This window comes from Netta rufina, assembly GCF_964035555.1.
Source record: "Netta rufina genome assembly, chromosome: 1".
NCBI lineage: Eukaryota > Metazoa > Chordata > Aves > Anseriformes > Anatidae > Netta > Netta rufina.
Window position 1 is genome coordinate 141743227 of NC_140123.1, and position 22957 is coordinate 141766183.

At 51.8% G+C, this 22957-nt stretch overlaps 1 protein-coding gene across 2 annotated transcripts in view; it reads right to left on the minus strand.

The window, feature by feature from the left end:
- The window catches only part of CECR2 (CECR2 histone acetyl-lysine reader), a 92799-nt gene extending 79679 nt beyond the window's left edge, over nucleotides 1-13120 (minus strand). For both annotated transcript variants that reach the window (XM_084282193.1, XM_084282192.1), the window contains exon 1: nucleotides 12912-13120. In XM_084282193.1, coding sequence (XP_084138319.1) covers nucleotides 12912-13118 — 207 coding nt within the window. In that variant the 5' untranslated portion in view covers nucleotides 13119-13120. The remainder of the gene's footprint in view (nucleotides 1-12911) is intronic.
- Between the last annotated feature and the right edge of the window lie 9837 nt (nucleotides 13121-22957).

Sequence of the window (22957 nt, forward strand, 5' to 3'; positions counted from 1 at the left end):
GCTTGCTTGTATTCCTGTAAACTTGAGCAAAGCGCAGTTCTTCAAGCATCCACTGAAGAGGTAGAGAAAAAATAGTTGACCAACATGTTTAATTAGTGGAATCCTGTCAAATGCATGAGATACCTGGCTTGCTTGGGGCTGCACGTCAGTGGGGAGGGGGAAGACCACTTTGGAGGTGCAGGAGACCATCTTCTGATCTCTACTCGACTGTTTCTCCTAAAGGACTGCAAAGTGCATCATCTGTCACTGATCCTTTGCTCTTCGTCAGGTGAGACAAAGCTGTGGCTGGTTTACAATGCATACCTGGGCACCAACCTCCATAAACCCAGCAGGTTCTTTGGGCTGTCTGGGGCTAAGACCTTTCAGAAGAACACTGCCATACATACAAACGGATCACCGACCCAGTAGACCAAACCCCAACTGAACTGGAGGGTAAAGATGCCTATCATCTTCTCTTTGCAAGGCTATTGATAAGAAAGTACCACCTTGGCTGTCCAGCACTGACTGCATCACAGCCATCGCCCCCTTCTGCTCACAGTCCCCCCATTGGAGAAGCTGCCCTCTCCATTTCACACAAGTGCACCCCAGGCATGCAGGGCAGTGAAGGGTTAATTTAATTAGTTCTCTGTGTGCTCAAAGAATTACAGGCAACTTCATTTAATTATTAAGTAGCCAATCAGGTAATCTCTGTATCTGATTAGCACGCTAATGAAATAATGTCTTCCAGTTCAAAGCTGTCATTCCAATCAGGAGACAGCCCTTCAGCTAGAAGGAAAAGCTGGCCAGGTTTCCATGGGCTCCAAGGCTTTTGGATTTTGGGGAGGGGATGGGAGCAGGGAGATGGAAAACCTTTCCGCCTTCTCTCTCTTGCCTCTGCCTTTGCAAGGAATATAGCACAGCTCTCCCTTCCAGACGGGCGAGCACATTTGCTCCGGAGAGGCTCCCTGATGCTCCAGGCAAGCGTCCAGCATCACCACCACGCGCCCCTTCCCTCGCGCTCCCCCATGCCCAAGAATACCCCAGTTGGTCGGGAACCAAGAGCCCGGAGAGCGCGAGGCCGTTCGCGCAGCGCCTAGGCACTGCCAACCGAGAGATCTGCTAAATATGTGGGGCATGACTCTGCTATGGTCCACATGGGAAAAGAGTCACACAGCAAAGCCATTATAGCACTAAGAGGAAGCCAGAAAGCCTCCTCCCTCCCTCCCCCACGCCGCTCTCTGCTCCTGTGTCATATGCAGTTATTTCCAGCCTGGGGAAAAGTGCAAGGCGGCAGCTGTCACACGAGGCAAGGACTTGCCCCTTTTAAACAGGGATTTCAGGACTAAATGACCCATTACAATTAACACAGCTGCAAGAACTGGGACACTTCCACACAGCCCGAGAGGGGGTTTGGCGGCGGGGGAGGACAGGAGGAGAAGCAGAGGGTTAGGCTCGTACTCCCAAGACCTGGCATGGAGTCTCCGACCCCTCCGCTTCTCACGTATTAGCTCAGCTGTCCTCTCCCAACTGCTGCGGCTCAGCCTCTCCCCGGTGCCAGCAGCCCAGCTACAGCACTGAGCCATGGTGAGCAGCCCAAGCCCACCACAACACTTTCTGGAATGGCCCCTTGCGCTCCAGGCTCCTGCTCGGACCCCTTCTGCTCTCCTGGGCTGGAGCAGCACAGCTGCACCCATGCTAACTTTTAATTAGACAGCCCAGGTTTATCACAGTAGCTGCAGCAGGATGTGGTTCAGCACGACCACGCCACCCGAGTATTTACCCGAGGAGCCCAGCAGACGATGCTGTCCAAGCTCAAGCCTACGCTGCTGCGAGTGTACTTCTGCATGTCCTCTGCTGCCAGTTTAAATGCTAACTCAGCTAATATTGTCACAGCTGCCAGCATGCCTTTGCTTTGTAGTGCAAGCATCCTCATTTCTGAGAGCAAGATCACCTTCCTGGTGACACTTGCCCTCTCCCGGCACATTTCCCAGGAAAAGAAACACAGCCTCCAGGACGCTCACACCACGCAGCAATAGTTTTGCTAAGCCACCGCACCGAAAATGAACACGCTTACAGGAGAATCCCAAGAGGGAGCAGAAAAATTGCAGGCAGTCTCCAGACAGCCAGCTAGACAGCTGGCTTTCTATGAGAACGCTGAAGTGTTGACACTTTTTGTTGACCCTTTTTTCCTGAGCATATCCCAGAAACAAGAAAAAGGACTGCCAAACGGGAAGACGCATCTCCCTCTCTTCTCTCTGCTGACTGCGGCCATTCCAAGTGAAGGAAACTGGTTAGATCAAGAAATTCAGGCTTGGACAGCACAATGAAGCATCCACTAATAATCAATCCCTTCACAACAGCCTTCCTGCCAACTGGCTACAGACTAGGCAGTGATTATAAATTGTAGTTACTTCTCTGAGGAAAAACAACAACATCATATGGTGATCCTTTAATTCTGAAACCAGTCCCGCTTGCAAAAAGACAAGTTCTCCTAAATACCCATTCTGAAAAAAAGAAAAAAAAAAAAAGAAAAAAAAACACAACTCAGCCCTGAAATCCAAAGCCTGGATCCTCCTGGCTCATGCTTTGCTAGCTACAAAGAGATAAAACTTGTGTCATTAACGTTAGCCAACATTTCTGAAGATGCTGAGGGGGGAGATTGTTGGCTAGGAAGATACCATCATTGCCCTCATATTCCTGAGGTTCTGCTACCTCAGGAAACACACACAGGAGGGCCTGCCGAGGCGGTCCCGCTTCACCACTTATTAACCAGCACGCAGATGCAATTCGAGCCCGACTGAAGCACAAGCAACTGCAGCAGCCACCTGGGGACCAGCGTTCCCCGGCAGCCGGTGGCAGGGCACATTCCAGCCCGGTCCCCAGGCACTGCAGCAGGGCGGGGAGGCGCAGCATGACCTGATCTCCACCTCCGATAGCACTGAGCCCTTGTCCCAGCCCCTCTCGCCGCCACCCTTGCCACGGCCAGGCTACAAAGAGCAGGGTGCAGATACCCAGCCACACGCGTGAAGGGACTCCCTTGCAACGCCACGGCTATTTACGGATCAGCCGCCATCCAAAACTCCCCAAAATGAGAAAGTCCGGGCGTTTGGCAGGTCAGGCGCTTACTACAGCGAGTGGTTTGTTCCACCAAGGGACTCATAACACCCTCCCAAATTACACATTGCCCTTTACAGGACACCGCAGCAGCTGGAATCGGCTCCCTTCTCACATTCCTTAATAAGCACTTCCATCGGAGAGCAGGGTGGATGTAGGGCATCAGCTGCAGTTAATCATAACCAAGCACTGTGCTCCCTTTCTCCATGCTCCACAACACTATCTGCGGTCTAAGAATATCCAGCACCACCCTGCCGGGGCAGGGGGAGTCGAGTGCTCCGAGCTCCCCGGCACTGCAGGTCTCTCCCTGTTACAGGAGACTTTCACTCTGCCTCCCCCAAGCAACAGCCTTCAGCGGGGCCCCCAATAGCTGGTTGAGATCCTACAGATCATGGAAAGATAATCCATTGCGGTACTAATGCACTACTGCAGCTGTCCATGGAGAAAATCCCCTTTCAACCAAAAAACCCCCTCAAGCCCTTTGATCCTCTCCAACACACAATTATCTTAAGGGCAAAATAGTCTTCTGTGCCTCGGCACCTTGTATCAGGCTGAAAGAAAAGAAACCGAGACTGCTATTCCGTGTTTATTCTACACGGCTGCCCTGTCCTACAATCAGGCTCCTTCAGCATGGGCAAACAAATCCCGATGGAGAGATGCCTGCATATGCTGGATGACCAGTGCCTAAGAGAAACTTCGCGGGGTGGAGGGAGAAAATGAAGTGTGTTTTGTGTTTCTTTTTTGGAAAAACAAACAAAAAAACAAAAAAAAAAACCCTGAATTTCTAAGAAAGACTATCAGACAAACTTTTCATGATTGTTTTTGTGAGCTACAGTCAACTGCACTGAAATTAAATCAACTGATTTCAACTGCATGGTCAGGTCTGACTTCAGAAGGAGCAAAAAACTACCATCAACATTTAGCTTAAAGAAAAAAAAAGTTTAAGTTATCATTCTGGTTAGAAAAGAAATACAGCAAGCTTTCATTTAGTGCCAAAAACCAACCCCCAAAACCTTTCACAGAGGCTTGTCAGGGCTCTTCCCCAGGTGCCCCCCTTATTGCGTGACCTCTTGCTACCTGTGCAGTTTCGCTCCACCTGCTACCCCCGACTGCAGGGTGATAAGCATTGCTTTCAGCAGAAGGGTCAGCTATAAAAAGCCCTTCCCCTCCCCGCTGCCTGTTTCCATTCCTGTGCCACTGCTTCAGCCCTGCTGGTGCAGCCCTTTGCAGGGCTACGCACCAAACCACCTTGGGGAGCTGGCCCCAGTTAAGCATAACTCAAAAAAAAAAAAAAAAAAAAAATATATATTATATATATATATATATATATATATATAATATATATATTAACCCTAGTGAGCCATTTTACCACCATCAGTGAAGAATACAGGACAAATGCTTGAGAATTCACATCATCAGCTTTTAACAGACACCAAGTGTGAGCCCACACTAACAAAACAGCAAAAATGGCCATCCACTGAACAACACAAAATTAGAAAAACAATACAAAGTCAGTTCTCTAACCCCCTGAAATCCTTCAAATTTCAAAGTCTAGTCTTGAGTACCTTTATGTCAAGATTCTCAGAAAGCTGTTTAAAAATCCCGAAGTATTACTGCTTGTGCACATTTCTCCATCCATCTGCCATTAATAACTTCTGAATTCGTCTGACTCAGCTATGAGTGATGGGAGTGCAGAGGTCTTGAACACAGTTTCTATACAGGTTGCTCACCATATCTACCTCCTGCACAATCACCCCAAACACATGTACAAGCTCGCTTGGCTGCTCAGGGCTTGGCTAGCAGTGAGTTGCACGGGATGAGTAATGAGCTTTACAGGAAAACAAGGGAAGAGAGGAAAAGCAAAGAAGAGCTTTGGAATAAGTTAGTTGTGGGGACATACAAGGCTGTCCAGACTGTGAACCTGTATGAAATCATGACAGATTTTACTTTTAAGTGCAATGTCATTTGTCTTTCCCTTTTACAGTGCCCATATTACTTATTCGGGTGTCTTGATGCAAGCTATATAGCAGGCCTAATTCAGCAAGGGTTAGGTCCAAGTGAGGTCTTAAAATACCACAGAAAACATGGCAGGGGTCTTGCTTACTGGTCTTTCTTCTTTATTTTTTTGTTTGAACCTTCACAGCACACCAGAAGAGGGAGCCTTTCACTCCTCTCCCATGTTCATCATTTGTTTTATATTAGCAACAATGACAAGCTCTATTAAGAGTCAAGCTCCTAAATTGAACTCTTACCCTTTGCCTCCTAAAACAAACAAACAGAAAACCCAAGCAAGAAAGAAAAAGCTCTTTGCTTTGTGTTATCGATATATAAATATTTTTTTGCTGCCACAACTTGCTGAGTACAGGGTTCACCAGAAATGAAGAAGCCAGCTTTGCCTTCCAGTCCTTTGGCTGCACAAAGCTCTACCTCCTTTAGAGCAGGCTTCACTGGAAAGAGCCAGAGAACTAATGTCCTTACCAAAGTGGAGGAAAAAGACCCTCCAATGCTCCTTCCGCATCACCAGCCCCAGGACCAAACCAAGCTAAGGCTGTAGTTTTAAGAGCTGTGGTGGATCCACCTTGGCAGCTGATGGCCTCCGAAACCATGAGGTCCCCCTTGCCACTGCTGTGTCCCAGTATCATTCCACAGCACCCGAGAGCCGCAGCACCAGAAGCAGTACTAGGGCAAGAGCTTGAAACTCAGCAGGGACTCCCTCCTGGCAGCAGGAGCCCACAGCACCAAAGCTTCAAGTCCCACAACTGCCTTAGAGGTGCCCATGCCATCCTTCCCGCAGGGCCTAGCGCACCAGCTGGACCACAGCAGCTACAAAACAAAGGCCTCACCACCCTGTCACTAAGTTACCACTTCAACATAGTTAAGAGCTGAACCAGTTTAAGTACACCTAGCATGAAGAGCTTGTGCTGTTCAAACCACCCATAGGATGGTGTTAAACTGGTGGCTGGTCCCACAACAGAGGTGGTCTAAAGCATGCCCCTTGTGGTTCACATCTTTTGGTATTCGCTACCATGGAGTATACTAGCAGCATTGTTTTTTATTCAGGGGAAAGCTGGCATTTCAGCTAGGCATTTGTAAAATGTAAAGAGTTTGTAAGGGAGTTGCCTGCCGCGTGTGGCTGTTGGGCCACCTCTGAGCAGCGCTTGCAGAGCAAAGACCTGGGCTGCAGTAGGCCTGTAGCGTCGAACTACTCCCCTGTCCCCCATAAAGGGGAACTTAAAAGCACAGATATACACAAAGTGCATGGAAACCACAGTAAAAATGCATGTTCTAGAAACAAGCAAAATGCACTAAAATCACTTTTCCCTCTCAGCTGTTTTCTCCTCCTCACACAAAAGGCTGCAAACCCCTCCTAATTGCAGGAATACTCCACCTCGCAAAGCCTGCTAGCCCGGCCCTTCTTCCAAGGAACTGGGGAGAACTGGGACACAATAGGAAGGAGACTTGCTAAAGGGAATAGATCTGTTAAATTAACACATTTTCTGTCAACCAAATCAGCTGCCCCCAGTGCCATTGTTGGTGAAACAATGGAGACCCCAGGAATGGGCACCCATTAAAAGGAACAAGCCTGCTGAAAGGATACACTCTAAGGCACAGTGTTGTGTGTTTAACAGGATTCTCTACTGTAAGGAAGGAGGAATCACTGGGCTGCATTGTTCTCGCCATCACAGCAGATGCTGTTTCTGCTGGTAACGAGGGGGAAAAATAATTTTCATAAATACCTACAATAAGACTTAAACTATAAACTTTTAATTCAGGAACTTTTAACTCTCTGGCTGTTGTTGTTTCTCCCCAGCCCTTTTCTTGCAGAGATTTTGCCTGAAAGAAGTCTATGAAAGCATCCATTGCCATTACAAAAGTTAATTCTTCACCCTTCATGCAGGCACTTAACAGATGCCAGGGGCAGAATGGCACAGCTCTGCGGTATTATTTGTAGGGAGAGAAAGACCACAGTTAAGCAGGTCTACACATAAAGCTGCAACACTTTTAAGGTGTTACTTTTAGCTGGTTTAGTTACAGCAAATTCCAAAAAGAACAAACTCGAGGCCTAATTTAGATGCACTATGCAGAAGTTTACATCAGCTTCATTAAATTGGTACAGGTTTGTGGTAGTCAAGACTCTAAACAAAGCAAACCGCTAAGTCAGATTTAAGTTACTACACACAGCATATTTTTTTTCCAAGCAGGGAAAGATTTACACCAGATTATCTTAAATTGGTTTTAAAACAAATTCAGCTTAAACCATTTAACTTGTGGGCACACAAACATTTCAGCCAACAGATACAGTTTCCAGTCAGCGGTGTTGCTGGAAGAGATAGTTAGTTAGTTGCCTCCAACCAACGACACTGTAGAAAATCTGTGATTATCAAACTCCATGTACTCTTATCCAAATCTCTGAAATTTATACTCACTTCCTCTTTCTGCCTTCGACTGCTACAGTCGTTCTCTGACTTCCCTGTCACCTATGTCAGATCCATTCAAAACGTTGCTGTCAAAATAACCTTCCTTACCCATTGTTCAGACACCCTTTTTTCTGCGCGCAGTCACTTCTCATTTCTTTTCAGGGGCTTAAGATAATGTTTTAACTCACGTATCAGCCTCCTAAACCACCTATTCCTTTTTTTTTTTTTGTATCCAATTATAGTAGAGTCTCATTATACAAAATGTAAACACTTGTTAAAAAGTTCAAGATCTACAGTTGTGAAAAATGTGACTTGCATTTGAAATGTAAACTGATATAATGCTTTCCAATTTGCAGACCACTTGAAACAACAGCTCTGAGAAGTATCTCTCTGCCTCCCCCTCCATTAATCTCAATGAACTCTAGAGCCCAATACTGACATTCAGAGTGCTAATGATTCTATTATGAACAGAATAAGTAAGGCAGCAAAAGCCAAGACCAGACACGTAAGAGCTGCTGCTGGAAGAGATGCGGTAAGAGGGATGAGATGTTGCAGTGTCATCAAAACCAAACATCAATGGGACAGGTAGGAAGAACAATAAAAACTGTACCCACTGTACATTTCATTCATTTTTTCCACTTGATATTCAAATTTCTAGGATGTCTACCACTGACGGGCAGATGGCAAGAGGCACATCCTGATGCCTGAAATACTCTACAGAAAAGGTGCTTGAACTAGCTCGAACTTACCTTGTACAAGTAGAGCTGACCTACACAAATTGACTTACATTTTAGTTAGCTTGTTACACCTACTTGTCACATTTATCTTAATTAGACCCTAAGTGTTCCCAGTCAGAAACTACCTGGCCTTCTCGGCCCTCATATGACATAGGGGATCAGTATGTGCCGTAGATGCTACTGTAACACAAAGAACAATGCAGTACTGGGCCAGAATAGCCACTGAGGAGGGAAGGCTTAGCACTCAGTTTTGGTAGCACAGTGCATACACAGTTAACTCCAGACACACCACTGACAGAAGAGGAAGGCCGTGCAGTTGGTGCCGTGGATCTCAAGGGACCCAGCCAGAGGACAGAAAGCAAGGGGCTCCAGAGAAGTTTCAGTAGGACCTAGCAAAACAGGACAGCAGAGGTCAAAGTGCATTTGGCCATCCTCTCCTCACCAGGAAAAAACGGCACATTTTCCAAAATACTAAAATTTGAGTGCACCTAAAGGTTAGTGAGTTAGAAGTTTTTGGCTTTCCAAGCTCTATCTGGTTTGCGGGGGTAGAAGAAATCCCCTGTTCTGTGCTCACTCCTTCACACTGCCACAGCCTGCAGGCAGCAGCACAGATCCCCCTTCTCTCCACACTCTTCCTCCTCCCCCTGGGGACCCATGGGAGCAGTAGTAGCCACTGGTTTGTAACAGCCACATCATATTCCCTGACAGAAAGAGCCTGTTCATGGGCTGGTATGGTGGATACTGCGCTGTAGGAAGAGGAAGGTGTGCAATAGCAGCAGTGCCCAGTCTTTGGGCAGCAGGAGTGTAGCTAAAGGTAGAGCCAGAGCCTGAAGCGTAAGGAAGGGAGAGGAAAAGAGGAAAAGCATCTTAGAGCCACAGCGAAGTTAGCAGCAGAGGCAATTTGCCCAAAGGCGCTTTTAAAAACCACAGGAAAAGATTTATGTTTTCCCTACGTAATGTGGCTTTTCCCCTTTTCCAAATAAACTAAGTTAACAACAATGTTTTGACTATTTTCAAGCACGTTCTCAAAAGTCACCTCCCCTCGACCTACCCAGGCAGAAGTTCCCAAATGTTTTAGCCCAGAGTTCCCAGGAGCGCATGCCAGAGAGCTGGGTGGCCGCGCCACGCTGGCTGCTCTCCAGTTCCCTTATTCTTTAAGTTGTGCTGAAACACGGTTGAAAACATCAAATTTTCTCCTAATACTTTTCTACCCAAACAATCCCCGCAGCTGCCAGGATGATATGTCTGTCACAGAGGGAAGGGCACGCGTCCAGGAGACGCTTTGTCACGAGAGGTGTCCCGCATTACAGCTCGGTCTTGAAGAGGAAAACAAAACGCTTCCTATCATCACATGCACCGACCTGACTGTGGAAAGCATCCTTTCCGTCCAACAGGGCAGGCCATATGAAATAAACACTTATTTTTAAAAGTGCCCGGTACGAACAGACCCTCTCCCAACTGGAGCGCTGTTGGAGCAGGTGAGGACAAACCTGCCCCACGCAGGTTTCCCAAGGCACCGAGAAGGAAGCCACAACCGAAGCAGCAGGGCAAAAAGCCCACTTTGGAAGCAGCGTGGAAGTTTTGCACGGCAGATGGCTGACACAGCGGCCATTTGAGGGGGTGGCGGTGGGGGCAAACTAAAAAAAAAAACGAGTCCGATGACAGCAGCGCCCGCGGGGGCAGCCCCACGGGTGGACCCGGCCACGTCCTGGCACACACGCGTGTGCTCGCGGCTGTCCCACTGAACTTTTGACCCGGTGGCGGCTGCCCCCTCCCCAGCCCACCGCTGTGGCCGGGGTTTGAAAAGCGCAGGAGCCCCGCGCCTCCTCGCCAGGCGCCTGCATCTGCCGGAGCCAGCATGGGGGCCGCCTGCGCCCACCCCTTCCCCAGAACAATGCCCAGCGCCCGGCCTGATGGATGCGCTCCTTTATTCCGGTTTTGGACACCCCTTTCCCGGCTGCTCGCTGGTCCAGGGGAAAAGAAAAACAAAACATCTGTTTCCCAGGTTTCTGCCGCGTGCAGCTGCGGATGGCAGCCCGCATCTGGAAGCTTCACTTTCTTTCGGACCAATAAGTGTAGGGCAAAAGGGCTGCGTTTAAAAAGGAAAGAAAAAAAAAAAAAAAAAAAAAAAGAGCGAGCTCTGCGCTGCCTCACTGTGCTAAAGTCCCCAAACTTCTCAAATACCACAGGCAAATCTGCTTGGTATGAGAGGGATGGATCCAGATGGCCTATCATTACCGAGCCTTGCAACAAAATATGGGCAGACCTACCAGGAGAGAAATCAGAGAGAGGGAAGAAAGAAGAAAAATGAGCTACAGCTCCTTTTTATTTTTATTTTTTTAAACATATGGAAGATCAGGTTTTGTCTGCTCTGGGGACTGCCGTGATTGCGGCAGAGACACTCTCACAGTGTGCTAACATCAGCGTAACCGGGAGGGCAGGGGATACTTGTTACAAACAAATCAGGGTTTGTTTAAAACTTTTGCCTTTGCAATAATGTTCTAAGAGTTCAGAACCAAAGCCACCTGAGATACAGTAATATCAGCAAAAAACAGATCCACCAGGCAGGTTTTAAGTAGAGAGGAGAGCTCAGCCCTCCCACCATCAGCAAGAGCTGACAGCACCCATTGATGAGACATCAGAGATGAGGGACACAGTTGGACAAGCATTTGCCACGAACCTCCAGCAGTCTGAGCATCAGCACCCTTCAGACGAAACCCCCAGCTGCGTGAGCTCTCCATTTCCAGTTCAACACAGAAAACACGCTTGCTCAAGCCACCTGCTTTACTTGGCATTAAAGCAGAGCAGGGCTTGCACCCCTCGGTTGCCCTTGGTGGACAATATCTTTTGAGGGAAGGGGCAGCAACGTCTTGAACCACTTCCCTTCAGCCACAAGCGGTCCCCTCAAGAACCAAAGCCAAACCAAGAAAACTCCATTTGTGTGCACGAGCACAGCTTGAAGCCTGTTGGCTGGCCGTTTTGTTCTCCAGCACTGCCTCAAGTTGTAGCACTCCCTAAAAGCCCAGAATGACCACCTCCGTTTCATTCGGGCACCCCACAACGCAAAGCCCATCTCAGACACCAGAACACCAGCTCTGAAACCAAGTGGGGAGCCTCCTTTCCGCAGCTGAGTAAAGCACAAACCAGAAGTCTCCCACAGCAGTGCTCTCAGAGGAAAGCAAACAAACAAACAAGAAGCATTTTAAGTCCCCTTGCTGGCCACCAGTTTCATGCCATGAACTGTTGGTGTACGCGCTCTGTGCAGCGTGCTGCTCCCGTATCCCTGAAGCCACGGATAGGACTGGAAGAGGCACCAAGATGGTGAACTTCAAGGAAGAGCAAGTCCCTGTGCTGCTGGCGGCATGCGGGGAGGAGGAAGATTCACTCCCCGTGCCTTTAGACGCCAGCTTCCGACAGCTGAATCTCTCCTCTCACGGCATATCCTGACTTTAACCGTGGTTTCCACCGTCCCTCGCAAAAATCCCATCCTGTAAAGCTTTAAAGCCCGTTTGTGCAAACCACCGCAGGTCATCTGCAGGCGCGGGTTCTGGCGACGTTGTTGGTGGGCCAGTCCTTGCTCTGCATCCTGCGCCCACTCCTCGTCCCCCAAAAAGCAGGGGCAATTTGTCCCAAGCGACGGCAACTCCCCTGTCCCAAGCGTGCTCCAGGAACCAAAGGGGAGCCCACATTTACTTCGCCTGTGAAGCAAGCCAGATGCTAATTGCCTCCAAAGGTGAAAGGCTAGTGCCTCGGCCCTTTTATCATTGTAAATTCAGGTTCCTTCAAGACTTTGCGCTGCTGGGCCCGGAGAGCCTCCCCCTTTAATGGGTTTGCATCAATAGGAGGGGGAGGGGAGTTCCCTTTCGCAAGAAGTTGCATCATTGAGAGACCTTATCCCCTTTCAAGATTTCGCACCGCATAAGGGATTCCCCCTCTTCAGAAATTCACATCCTGCTCAAGGAGTTTTGCTCTTTAGGGCTTCGCACATCCTATTGAACTTTTAAGCATCTTTGGAATTCGCATTCAGGGGGCAATTACTGTCTTAAAAAACACACGCCACCGCGTTATTCACCCGGTTTATTGCCAATGTGCCGGCAAGAATAGCTTTTCACAGCCAGCACAAAAGCTTTCCCACTGCCGGGACGCACTTTGTCGGTACCACTCGCGGCCGGAGCAGAGAACACAGAAAGCGCTGGCGGCGCGCTCACCCACACGCGCAGAAATCCACAGCCACCAGCCCGAACCGAACAAAAACACGCACCCGGAGGAAAGTTGGGGAAGAAAAACGCGCAAAAGCGCCCCAAAAGGCGCCGGTCCCGCGGGGCGGAGGGCGAGCGAGGTGCCCGAGCCCCCGGCACAAAGCGCAGCCAGGCGGGGACCCCGGCCCCAACAAAGGGCACGGCCCCCGCGCACCGGGGGGACCCCGGGGAGGTTGGGGCGGGGGGGGGGGGCCCCGAGCCGTGCCCTCCTCCCGCCTCCAGCATTTGAGGACGGGCACGGGGACCCCCCCCAGGGCACGGGGACCCCCCCAGCTTTGTGCGGCCGGGTGCCCGGCGGAACAATGCGGCCCCGCCGGCACCGGCACCGGGGGAAGGAGGAGGGGGGGGGGTGCTCGGGGAAAGTTTTGGGAGTTGCGGCGCGGGGCCGGGCCGCGGGGTCTCACCTCGATCTCGAAGTCGGGCAGGCGGAAGGCGGTGCGGAAGAGCGAGCAGAAGTGCGCGATGGCCGGCACTTCCCACCACGAGCGGAGCTCGTCCAGCGCCACCGCCGCCTCCGAGCCGCCGGTACCGGCCACACCGCCTCCTCCTCCCCCTCCTCCTCCTCCTCCTCCTCTTCCTCCGCCGCAGCCGCCGTCCTCCTCCGGGCACATCTCCGCCGCCCGCTGCCTGCCGCTGCCTGGCTGGGCGGCTGGGCGCCGCGCTGGAGCTGAGCTGGGCTGCGCTGAGCTGCGCCGCGCTCCGCCCGCCCCCCGGCGCCACGCCGCTCAGCGGCCGCCCCCCGGCGGCACCGCGCTGCCCCCTCGCTGCCGCCCGCGCGCGGGGCGGGGGCGCTAGGGCCGGCGGGGGCGCTGCTGCTGCGGGCACTGCGAGCACTGCTGCTGCTGGTACTGGTACTGGTACTGCTGCTGGTACTGGTACTACTGCTGCTGCTGCTGCTGCTGCTGCTGGTGCCGGTACCCCTGCTGCTGCTGCTGCCCCTGCCGCGGGCGGCCGCCACTCCGCGGTCCCATCCCTCCGCCGCCGCCCGCCCGCGCCCTGCAGGCAGCCGGCGCGCCGCCGGGAGCAGATGGGCGCGGGGCGGGGGCGGGGCCTCGCGCCGGCTGAGCCAATGGGAAGGGCGCTGCCGGCCCCGGGGGGTGGGGCCAGGAGGGCGCGGAGGGGCGGGGGCGTGGCCAGCGGGGTGTGTGTGTGTGGGGTGGGGGGGCAGCGCACGAGGAGGGGGCGGGGCCGGCGCTGATCACAACAACAGGGCACCCGCGCCCGTAGGGACACGCCCACAGGGGGCGGAGTTAATGGAGAGGTGGGCGTGGCTAGCCGCGGGGTGGGCGTGGTTATCCTGGGGTGGGCGTGGCGGTGGCGGTGCCGGCAGCACGTGGCGGCGGGGCTGGCGGGAAGGGCTAATTAATGAGGGGGGCAATTAATGAGGGGCCGCGCAGCCCCATAGCGGGGTACGGCGGGGGGAGGGGCACCCCCGGGGCTGTGGGGGAGCGCGGCTGAGGTGGGGCAAGGAAAGGGTTGGAGTGTGTGTAATTAGCACGGGGCGTTGGGGGGTAATTAGCACGGGCGTTCGTTAGCACAAGGCTTCATTGAGGCTGGGGGACCGGCAGCGCTCAGGGATGCAGCAGGTGTGGGTATGGGCACCGGGAGCACCGCGGGCACGTGAAACGGGACAGCCATGCGTTATTTAACAGCGTAGTCACGCCAAGCGGGACGCCCGTGCGTTATTCACCAAAACGCAGCGCCTGTGCCCGCTCCCCCAGAACCACCCGAACTCCCGGCCGAGCAGTTCACTCCATGCGGGACACCGTATGTCCTACCAAAAGCCTGACTCGTGAGGCACGATGCCTCCCAGACCCGCTGCTGAGCGAGGCAGTGTCTGATCCCCCATGCCCTGCAGCAGCTCCAGCTGTTATACCGCGGAGGAGCAGCGTGCGGGCTGGCTTACAGCACTCCACCACCACACAGGAGGACCCCTGCAAAATGCCAGAGCTCTCTGAGTGGCAAATCCTCGTGGCACAGCTTCCTCCGGGCCAGCCACAGCACTCGGCAGTGGTGCTTGCTGTGTACATAAGTGCCCCGTTCTCCCACGGAGCAGGCTTTTTTGTCCCATGGCCATGTAAGGGGAGTTTGTGTTGCGTTTGCTCGCTCCCTGACATTCCTCCCCGAATTCCTGCAGCGCCCGGCTGTGGCTTATCTTACTGCTGCATCGCTGCTTGTTCTTGACACTGGGTCAAGCAGCTTTGTAGTGTGCCCGCGCTCTAGCCCGTTAAGAGTTTTGTGAGCCTTAATGAAGTCTCCTAATCTCTCGTTGCATCCGAAAGGCTACAGTCCTATTTTATTATTATTTTTTTTGAATTAATTTGGCTCCCTCTATCGTTCCTCTTACTTCTGTCAGGCTGTGCTTTCTCTGATACTGTGCTTTTTATGCAAGGATGCTGGGAGCTGCCCAAGATCACTTAAAGTAGCTTAACATTGCCAGCTTCTTGCACTGGTTTTAGAGCACTTCCCTGAATTTATTATTCAAACACTACAATCTTTGCTCTCTGATTGCTATTCAACAGATGGCAAAGACCTGGTGAGTACAATACAGCTTTTCCTCCTCGTTAATAAATATCTCCATTCACAAATCTGTGTGCTTCTCCTCTTCCATGCCACTTCTGGCTGAGTTTCCCGTTCATAACCAAACAAAACAGCATACTCTAAACACCACCCATTCCCAGTATGCTATATTCTTCCTCTCAACCATTATTTTTCTAGGCTAGTGGTGAGACGTCACCCACTCACTGATTATTCAGCTCAGTATCCAGTCCTGGTGGCTCACTTCCCTCCACACATGCTCTCCTCCCCTTGTTTCTTCTCTTCCTTTGCTCCCAGCCAGGCTGTAAGCTGAGTGCTCACACCACATACAGCCGTTCTGTGAGGCTGATGGCCCAAATCAAAGCCTCCTGTTTTTGTTGCCTGAGATCATCTCTGTGTTTCTGAGCTCGTTTCTTTAAGAAAAGATGCCGAATTCTGAGTTCCAAAACCAAATAAAAACGTTGCAGGAGATGCAGGGACCCTATGTCCCCATTCCTGTTGGCCAAAACCTGTCACCTGGAAGCAAAAAGAAGGGGGGATTGCTCTCCACTTCCTCCCAAAAGACCTGAGTGATGTGTCTAATTTGGCAAAGATGAAATGTAAAACTTGGTTAACGACAGGTAGATTTCTTGTAGCCTGCCTCTGGGAGAGAATGGGTTACGGACAGTGCGGGTCAGTTCCAACCCAGCCAAAGTGACATTAGTGTTAATAAGGATCTCTTCTTAAAACAAACAAAGCTCTTCCTGTCATTCCCATGTCACAGCTTGAAGCTGAAGCCCCACTGACTAGGTTTTTACAACCTAGGTAGAGGAAGACCTGCAGTCCTTCCTCACAAGGACTCAAAAGCACTTGCAGAAGGACCAGCCATACCTTAGACCCTATCCTCACTGGGAATGTGTTCCCAGAAGCTTCAGGAGTTTGTAATTCAGGGGAAACAACAGGGAATACATCACACCAAACATTCCTTCAAAACAGGAGTCCTGTGCTTCTCTGTGAGAGTTGCTTCAGCTCCCTTCGGTAGCACCTCTGAATTTTAGAGCTCCCTTGCTTGCTCCCTCTAGCACCATGACTTCTTTCTGCTCTCTGCGTTAAGTACTGATTTAGTCTCCTACCTTCACCCCAAGCAGATTCTACCTGTTAGGATTCTTCCCATTTAACCCATTTTGAAGTTCCTCTTTCCCTTTTGAAGGCTTCCTGAGCCGAGGGATGTCGTGGTTTGTGTAGCACTTGCAAAGCCTCCCTGAGCAGAGCAAAGACTGCAGCTGAAGGGGAGTGCTTAGCAGCAGGGGGCTGGCTTTTATCCCTCGACCTGACCCAGGCAGCAAGTCAAGGAGACCGAGGCATGCACGGTGAAAATGAGGGCAGGGGTTTTCCTGGGTACTGGTGAGGCTGGGGTCATGGAGGCAGCTGGAGGAACACAGGAAATGTGCGAAAGCAGATGAGAAATTTTGCCTCCTGTAAGTAAGGCAGGAGAAAAAAGAGAAGAAAACCATGCTGGGTTTCTGATTTCTTGCTTATTTTAAGCCTCTGCTTGCGATTTTATGGGTAAGGACAGTGGAGGCCCATGGGAGGCTGAGACAAGATGCACGGAAGCCAGGGGAAGGGGAGCAGCAGTGAATGCTGCGGGAGGTGCTACGTGGGAAGGGGTCTCTGTGCCTGCTGCCCGGTTCGGAGGCAGCCTGGCAATTTGTGCTCATGAACACTCAGGGCTAGGAAGGGCTGGGAACACAGCGAGGTGCTGCAAGTGACAACCCAGCATTACTGCTTATTACACTTACTGCCATCGGTGCTCCTTGCAGTGTCCCAGACAATTACTTCAGGACACACCAGCAGTACTTTCGGCTAAGCAAACTGCTGGAAAGTGTGAGCAATACCACTTGCTACTGACAAGCAAGCACCCTTTCCCTGAGCGTCACAGCAGTCACACAGCACCGGAGGTTTAGGCAGAAAATTAGCAGCATTGTGCCACTTTCGGCTTACGATGTCTCTCTTAGGTAGTTGAAAAGCATCTGCTTGCTGGGAATTTGGCCAGCACTGCTGTGGCAAAGCATCTTCCACCGAGGCTGCTCCCCTGTATGCCTTGCTGAGCTGCATATCAAACCCGAAGATCTAAGCCTTAGGTCTCAACACATTTTCTGCTCTTAATCCATTGGGGCTGAAAACCACAGGTTGTAACTTGATGTTTTGTCCCCTGGAGAGCAATCAACAGGAGCAGGATAATCTGTGGCAATGGATTTAAAGCTGGGGAACCTGGACCTTTCCAGATCTTCCCTCAGGAGCAGTGTTGGGGGCTCCAGCCATGTTTATTTGGGGTCGGCTGGGTGCACAGATGCTGCAGGGCACCCATGCAGATATCTGGCATGGGGTAAAGCTGGGTGCTGGCTGCTCCTGTGGCCACAGAGCGGGACGGGGAGCAGGCAGTACAGGGGCACACAAACCCAAGTGCTTTTGTGGCCCTCCAGCCCCACTGTCTCCACTCCTGTAGTCCGCAGCTATTTGTCAGGCAGTGGTGCTACAGCAGAAATGGGTATAGTAATCGTGATCAGCAATGGCACTGGTACAAGTGCCGTGTGCTCCAGTGCTGGTCCCTAAAGCTGTGCTCTGAACACCCAGCGAGGGGCATGAAAAGAAACCCCAGGATGAGGTGCAGAGGGTGCTTCGTGGCAGGGCGGTACCCTGCCAGTAAGAGCTCCTCATCACTCACTGCAGGAGAGAAAGTCTGTGCTTCTTTAGGGGTATTAAGGGAATGATTTCCTTGCAACCTGTAACCACTGGGTTCTGTCTCAACACCTTCTTGGATGGGGGCTGAGTTATCAAAGCAGCTCTGGCGGTGCTGCCGAAATGTCCTTTGTCATGGCCAGTCTTCTCCCTTCGGGACCTAAAGAGATGATATGAAGGAAAACTCGATTTCTTATCTAAACCAGCTAATCACAGAGCTACCAAGTGTTATTCAGCACCTACCTGTGCAAAGCGAGAGGGCTCGCGTTCAGCCCCAGTGCTGCAGACGTGCTGCTTCCCATGGAGGTTTCTGGGCCAGGCCCAGTGTTATACAAACTGCTAAGGCTGTGCAAACTACACAGGGGGCGGGCACCTGCGAAGCAATTGCTGCAGCCCTTGTGGGGGCTGGAAAGGCAGGACACGGGATAGCTTAAGCCAAGGCAGCTCTCTCCAGCACTGTGTTTGGTGCCCACCCGTCAGCTGCTTTTCCTGCCTCACCACTTGTGTGGTGAGCACAGCTCCTGGATGCCAAATTGCTGCAACTTCACCTGCATCCATCCCTAACCTGACCGGTACCTCTGCTTGTTGCTACCGAATTTGGCTAGGGAGACAGGGATGCCCCACTCCTTCCATAGCAGTCAACAAAAATTAAAAACACTTCATTTCTAAATCCTGCTAAGAAGGGGGTGCGAGGTTACACGGCCTGGAACCAAGGCAGAGCCTCGCGGAGGACAGAGCCAGCATCCAGGCATCGGCGGTGCTGAGCTGTGATTCCAGCTCTTTCTCTGGATTGCTCTGTACCTTGGAGTAAATCAATTCAGATAGATTTTCCTTGTCTATAAAATGGGAACCATCACATTTAGATACCGCAGGGAAGTTGCGAGGCTTAATTAGTTAATGGTAGTGCCTTGTCAGCTCTCATTACCATGGCATCTTAGTGTTTATTGCTTTTAAATTATAAAATGCTATTTATACACTAAACATTATTATTCTAGGTAAGATGGGGAGACTCAGTCCCATTTCTCTGTAAATACAGGGAGATGACATTCCCACCAATACCATTGGTTTGAAGCCCGTCCCACCTGGAGAAAACTTTCCCTGGCATACAGCAAAATTGAGTTATTTCCAGATCCCTGATGTAGATGCTCTTGAACCAGTTTAAGCTGCACTTTTACCGGTTTGCTGAATCCAGTACGTGCAATTAAACTCACCCAGCATAAACACAGCTGAAACTGGAGCACCTGTGTCTGGTGAGGGTGGGGCACGCCTGGGGGTGCGGGGCAGCGGGGCTGCTCCCATCACACGTGCTGCAGGGGATGGTGTGTGCTGAGTGGTGCCAAAGGCCAAGTGGGGTGCTGCTGGCTCCCCAGGTCCCCTGGCTCACCCTTCCTCTCAGCACACTGCTTTGTATGTGTACCTACCAGCTGATGCTGAATCTGGGGTGCTTGGGCCACTGGTAAGGTTGGCCCAAGCTTTCCTGGGGAGCCTCTTTGGTTAGAGAGGCAGATCTTCACTTTTGCTTTCCTTGCCTTCCCCTCTCTTTCTGATGTAAATAGGGTTTCTAAATGCCCATCACAACTTTACCCACACCTTTCCAGAGCAAGCGCTTTTCTCAACTAATTTTTCTTTCCCCACGAGAGGCAGGCACTGTTGTTGTGAAGCAGCATTACAGCAGTCATGTTAAAAGCAAAAACAAGCAAGAATCCATTTAGCAAAACATTCAGATACCATTACAACAGCAATATTACATATAAACCAAAGTGACAGCCAGAATTCCCCTGCAGCCTTCCCAACCCAGACTTTGAAGACCATGCTAGGGAAGACTAACCAGCAGAGAGAAAGGGAAGGATGGCTTGAAATAAAACAGAACCAGCCAGATTAATTCCTTTGATCCAGCTGAGGAAAAAATACAAGAGTGTAAGTGCTAAACCCTTTTTTAATCCTGTCAAGTTATGTAGTCCAAACCGTTAATACAAGTGCTCTGTGTGCCCCGAGACCACTGTCTGTGAAATGAAGACACTAACATAAGTTACAGCTACCTGCAGTTTTATTAACAGGTCCGTGTTAAACACCCTTAGCTGCTGCAGGCAGTCTACAGAGAGAGGCAGCACGTGCTGGGACAAACGGCCAGATACGACACTGTTCACTGCAAGAATTGCTTTGCTGTGTGCTGTGGATCTACACCCCCAAAAGCCGTGCTTTGGGATGTCGCTGCCTCATTGCTGGTTCCTTGCTGGGGCACTTCCAGCCGGTTGTGGATCCCACCCTGGGGAACTCAGGGGCATCTCCCGGGCTCCTCAGCACCCATTGCAAATGTTGAAGGGGAGACAGAACAGCATATAGTTGGTATTCCCGGTATAATTACCAGTCCCAGGGTGGATCTCTCATGCCAGACTCTATCACTACCTTTTCCTGTCCTCCTGCTGCCTGCAGGCTGGTGGGCACAGAGGCAGGCAGCACTTCTCTCATCCCTCATGAGGGATTTTAAGCCCTCTCCACCCTTTCCCTGCATCCTCATCTGCTGCAGCTGCCATGCCCCATGCTGTTTCTTTGTACCAGGGAGAGCAGCGATGTTTTCAGCACTCACTGCCATTCAGCACGCATCACCACCTCTGGTCTGCAGCCACAGGAGTTGCTCCCGTTCCTCTCCCGTCCTTTCCCAGACAGATGCCTTCTGTGGTTTAGCACCAATTTCCTAAAAACAATAATGACCTTTGCTGGATGAGGAACCATAGGCTGATTTCTACTCTCCTACTGACTCGGAATGGGCAGGCAGGGTAAACCTCACGTACAAATGCCTTTACTTAAAGGCTACGAGCTGTCTGAGGCAGTGATTGATTCGTCTTGCACATATGTGCAGCACCCCGCTCCCTGGGCTCAGCTGGAAGCGCCTCATCCAAGAGGAGCTGTGACACAGGCGGAGAGAAATGCTTGTGTGATAGCACAGGGGGTAGTTCTGGTGCTCACTTACCCCTTGTGACCCAACATTAACAAAAACGTATCGAAGATTTTATGATTATTATTAAGCCAGCAGCTGGCTCCCTGAAGTTAGAGCTACAAAGCATCCGATCAGTGCCAAACTGAAGTTTGCTGCCGTGGCTGTCCCTACCGTGCCAGGGCCTCCCTCTGTTCGCATGCAGAAATGCTCTGGGATGCTGAAATCACAGCACTGTGCTTAGCACTGCTGCAACACATCTCTCCCCTCCCAAATCTTCCCCCAACCCACAGCCAGCGACACTACCCAGGGAAAGTGTGCCCACAGCCCTCCCAGCACAGCCGCTGCGAAAGGCACCCATCTCCAGGGCCAGGCTGCCCGCACAGCCAGCCCCAGCACAGCCATGCCCCCCGCCTCTTTATTCGGCAGCCGTGTGGGGGTTAATGCTCTGCGTTCCCCGTTGCACAGTGACCCAGGTGGGGCTAATGAGCACTTGCCTTGCTTAGCTAATTAGAGGCGCTGAGAGCAGCAGACTGCACTTCTAGGCGTGGGGTGCTTGCAGAGGGAATATAGTGTGTGGGTTTTATTTCCAGCTTTTTTTTTTCTTCTTCCTTTGGTCAAATAAAAACCTCTGGCAGGAGTAGCACAGCACAGATGGGAAAGAGCAATGAGATGAGGCTCCACAGCACCCTTCGCTCCCTCCCTCTCTTAATCCGCATTGTTCTGGGGTTTCAGGAGGAGGCAGGAGCACAAGATTAGGAAGGCTGGGCCATTTGCTCCCCTTACACGTTAGATGCTCAGTATCTGATCCAAATGAGCACAATCTTTTGGAGTCTCTCCTATGTCTCCCTGCTCCCCAGACTCTCCCTTTTATCACCTCCACGGTGTCTAGCTGAGCCGCCCCGCTGTCACCTCAGCCAGCTGGTGGCCGCCCCCTCTGTGCCCAGAGGCACATCAAGCTCAAGCTTTGCTTAGGGCACTTCCAGGTCCCAAGAGCAGGCAGGCCAGGAGGAGCTTCACCCACCCACCTTCCTGTGGTGCAGCTGCCTGCTGGCCATAGCAGGGTGCTTCCTACCCGTGAAAGCAGAGCCTGCCCCCCAAAAACAGAGGGTGATACCCAGCAAGCCCTGATACGGCTGCTGGGGTCGGCACCCCTGCCCTGTCTCAATCCCATTTGCACACCCCAGACAGAAAGACAGACAGACAGAGGGACGGGGTGTGCATACACCTGCAGCTGGGCTCTTCTCCCTTGCCTGCCCAGCCCCTTGCACACAAACTGGCGTCCAAACCAGCTGCTGCTGGAGGGTGCTTGTTTTGGCTCTGTCTCGCACAAGCTGCATTTCTCTTGCCTCGTTTACTTCCCTGTGTGTTGTTTTCCCCGGGCTTTTCCTTTGTTTCTTGCCCAGGGAAGCAGCACATCATTACGGCCGGTCCTTCTCCAGAGTGCTCCTCGCCCAGGTCATTACTTGGCCGGTGAGCCCCAGCAAGGCTGCTGCTTGTCTGGGTGCGAGCCCTGGAAAGAAGCAGCTAATCAATTCAGCAAATCATCCGGGTGGTAACCCCACTGTCAGCTTATTTTCTTCCCTTCCACTTAGACATCAAACCAGCTGAAGAGGGCTCTGGGGACCGCGGCGCGCACGGAGAGCCGCTCCTCTGCAGGCACATCTGTGCCTTTCATCAGCAGGGCTCGGGGAATACCACTCACCGGAGCGCTTTGGAGCTGAGAGGCTTGCAGCCTCCGTCCTCACCATCTGCAGAGCCTCTACCCAGCGGGGAAGCAACCATTTGAAAGGTGACCCGCACACCAAGGTCCTTTGGCAGAAACCTTCAGGTTGCACGCAGAGCTGGGGGGACAGGGGAGAAGAACACCCCCGAGGCAGCAAGCAGAACCTGGCCGCAAAAACAGCTCAGGGTGGCTACGTGGGGTGGCAACTGGCGACATGCAAATGGCCTTCTGCCGAATGCACTCACTGTGGTTGCCCTCTGCTTTCACCCACTCCTTTTCTGCTCTCTGTCTCCGGGGAACGCGTGCTCGGAGCAGCAAAGCTTTACCTCCAGGTCTGGCAATTAGAGGTGCGGATGCACAGCGCTCTGTGTGCTGGGATGCGGTGGTGTCACGACCGGTTCAGAGAAGTTAAGTCACATCTGAAAGCCATTCCCTGTCACCGGCTATCCCTTTGAAGGGTGGGGGCGGGGGGTGTGCCTGTGTCCTACCCGTGGATTTGGCCAGCAGTCTGGAAAATGTCAAGGTTAGGAAAG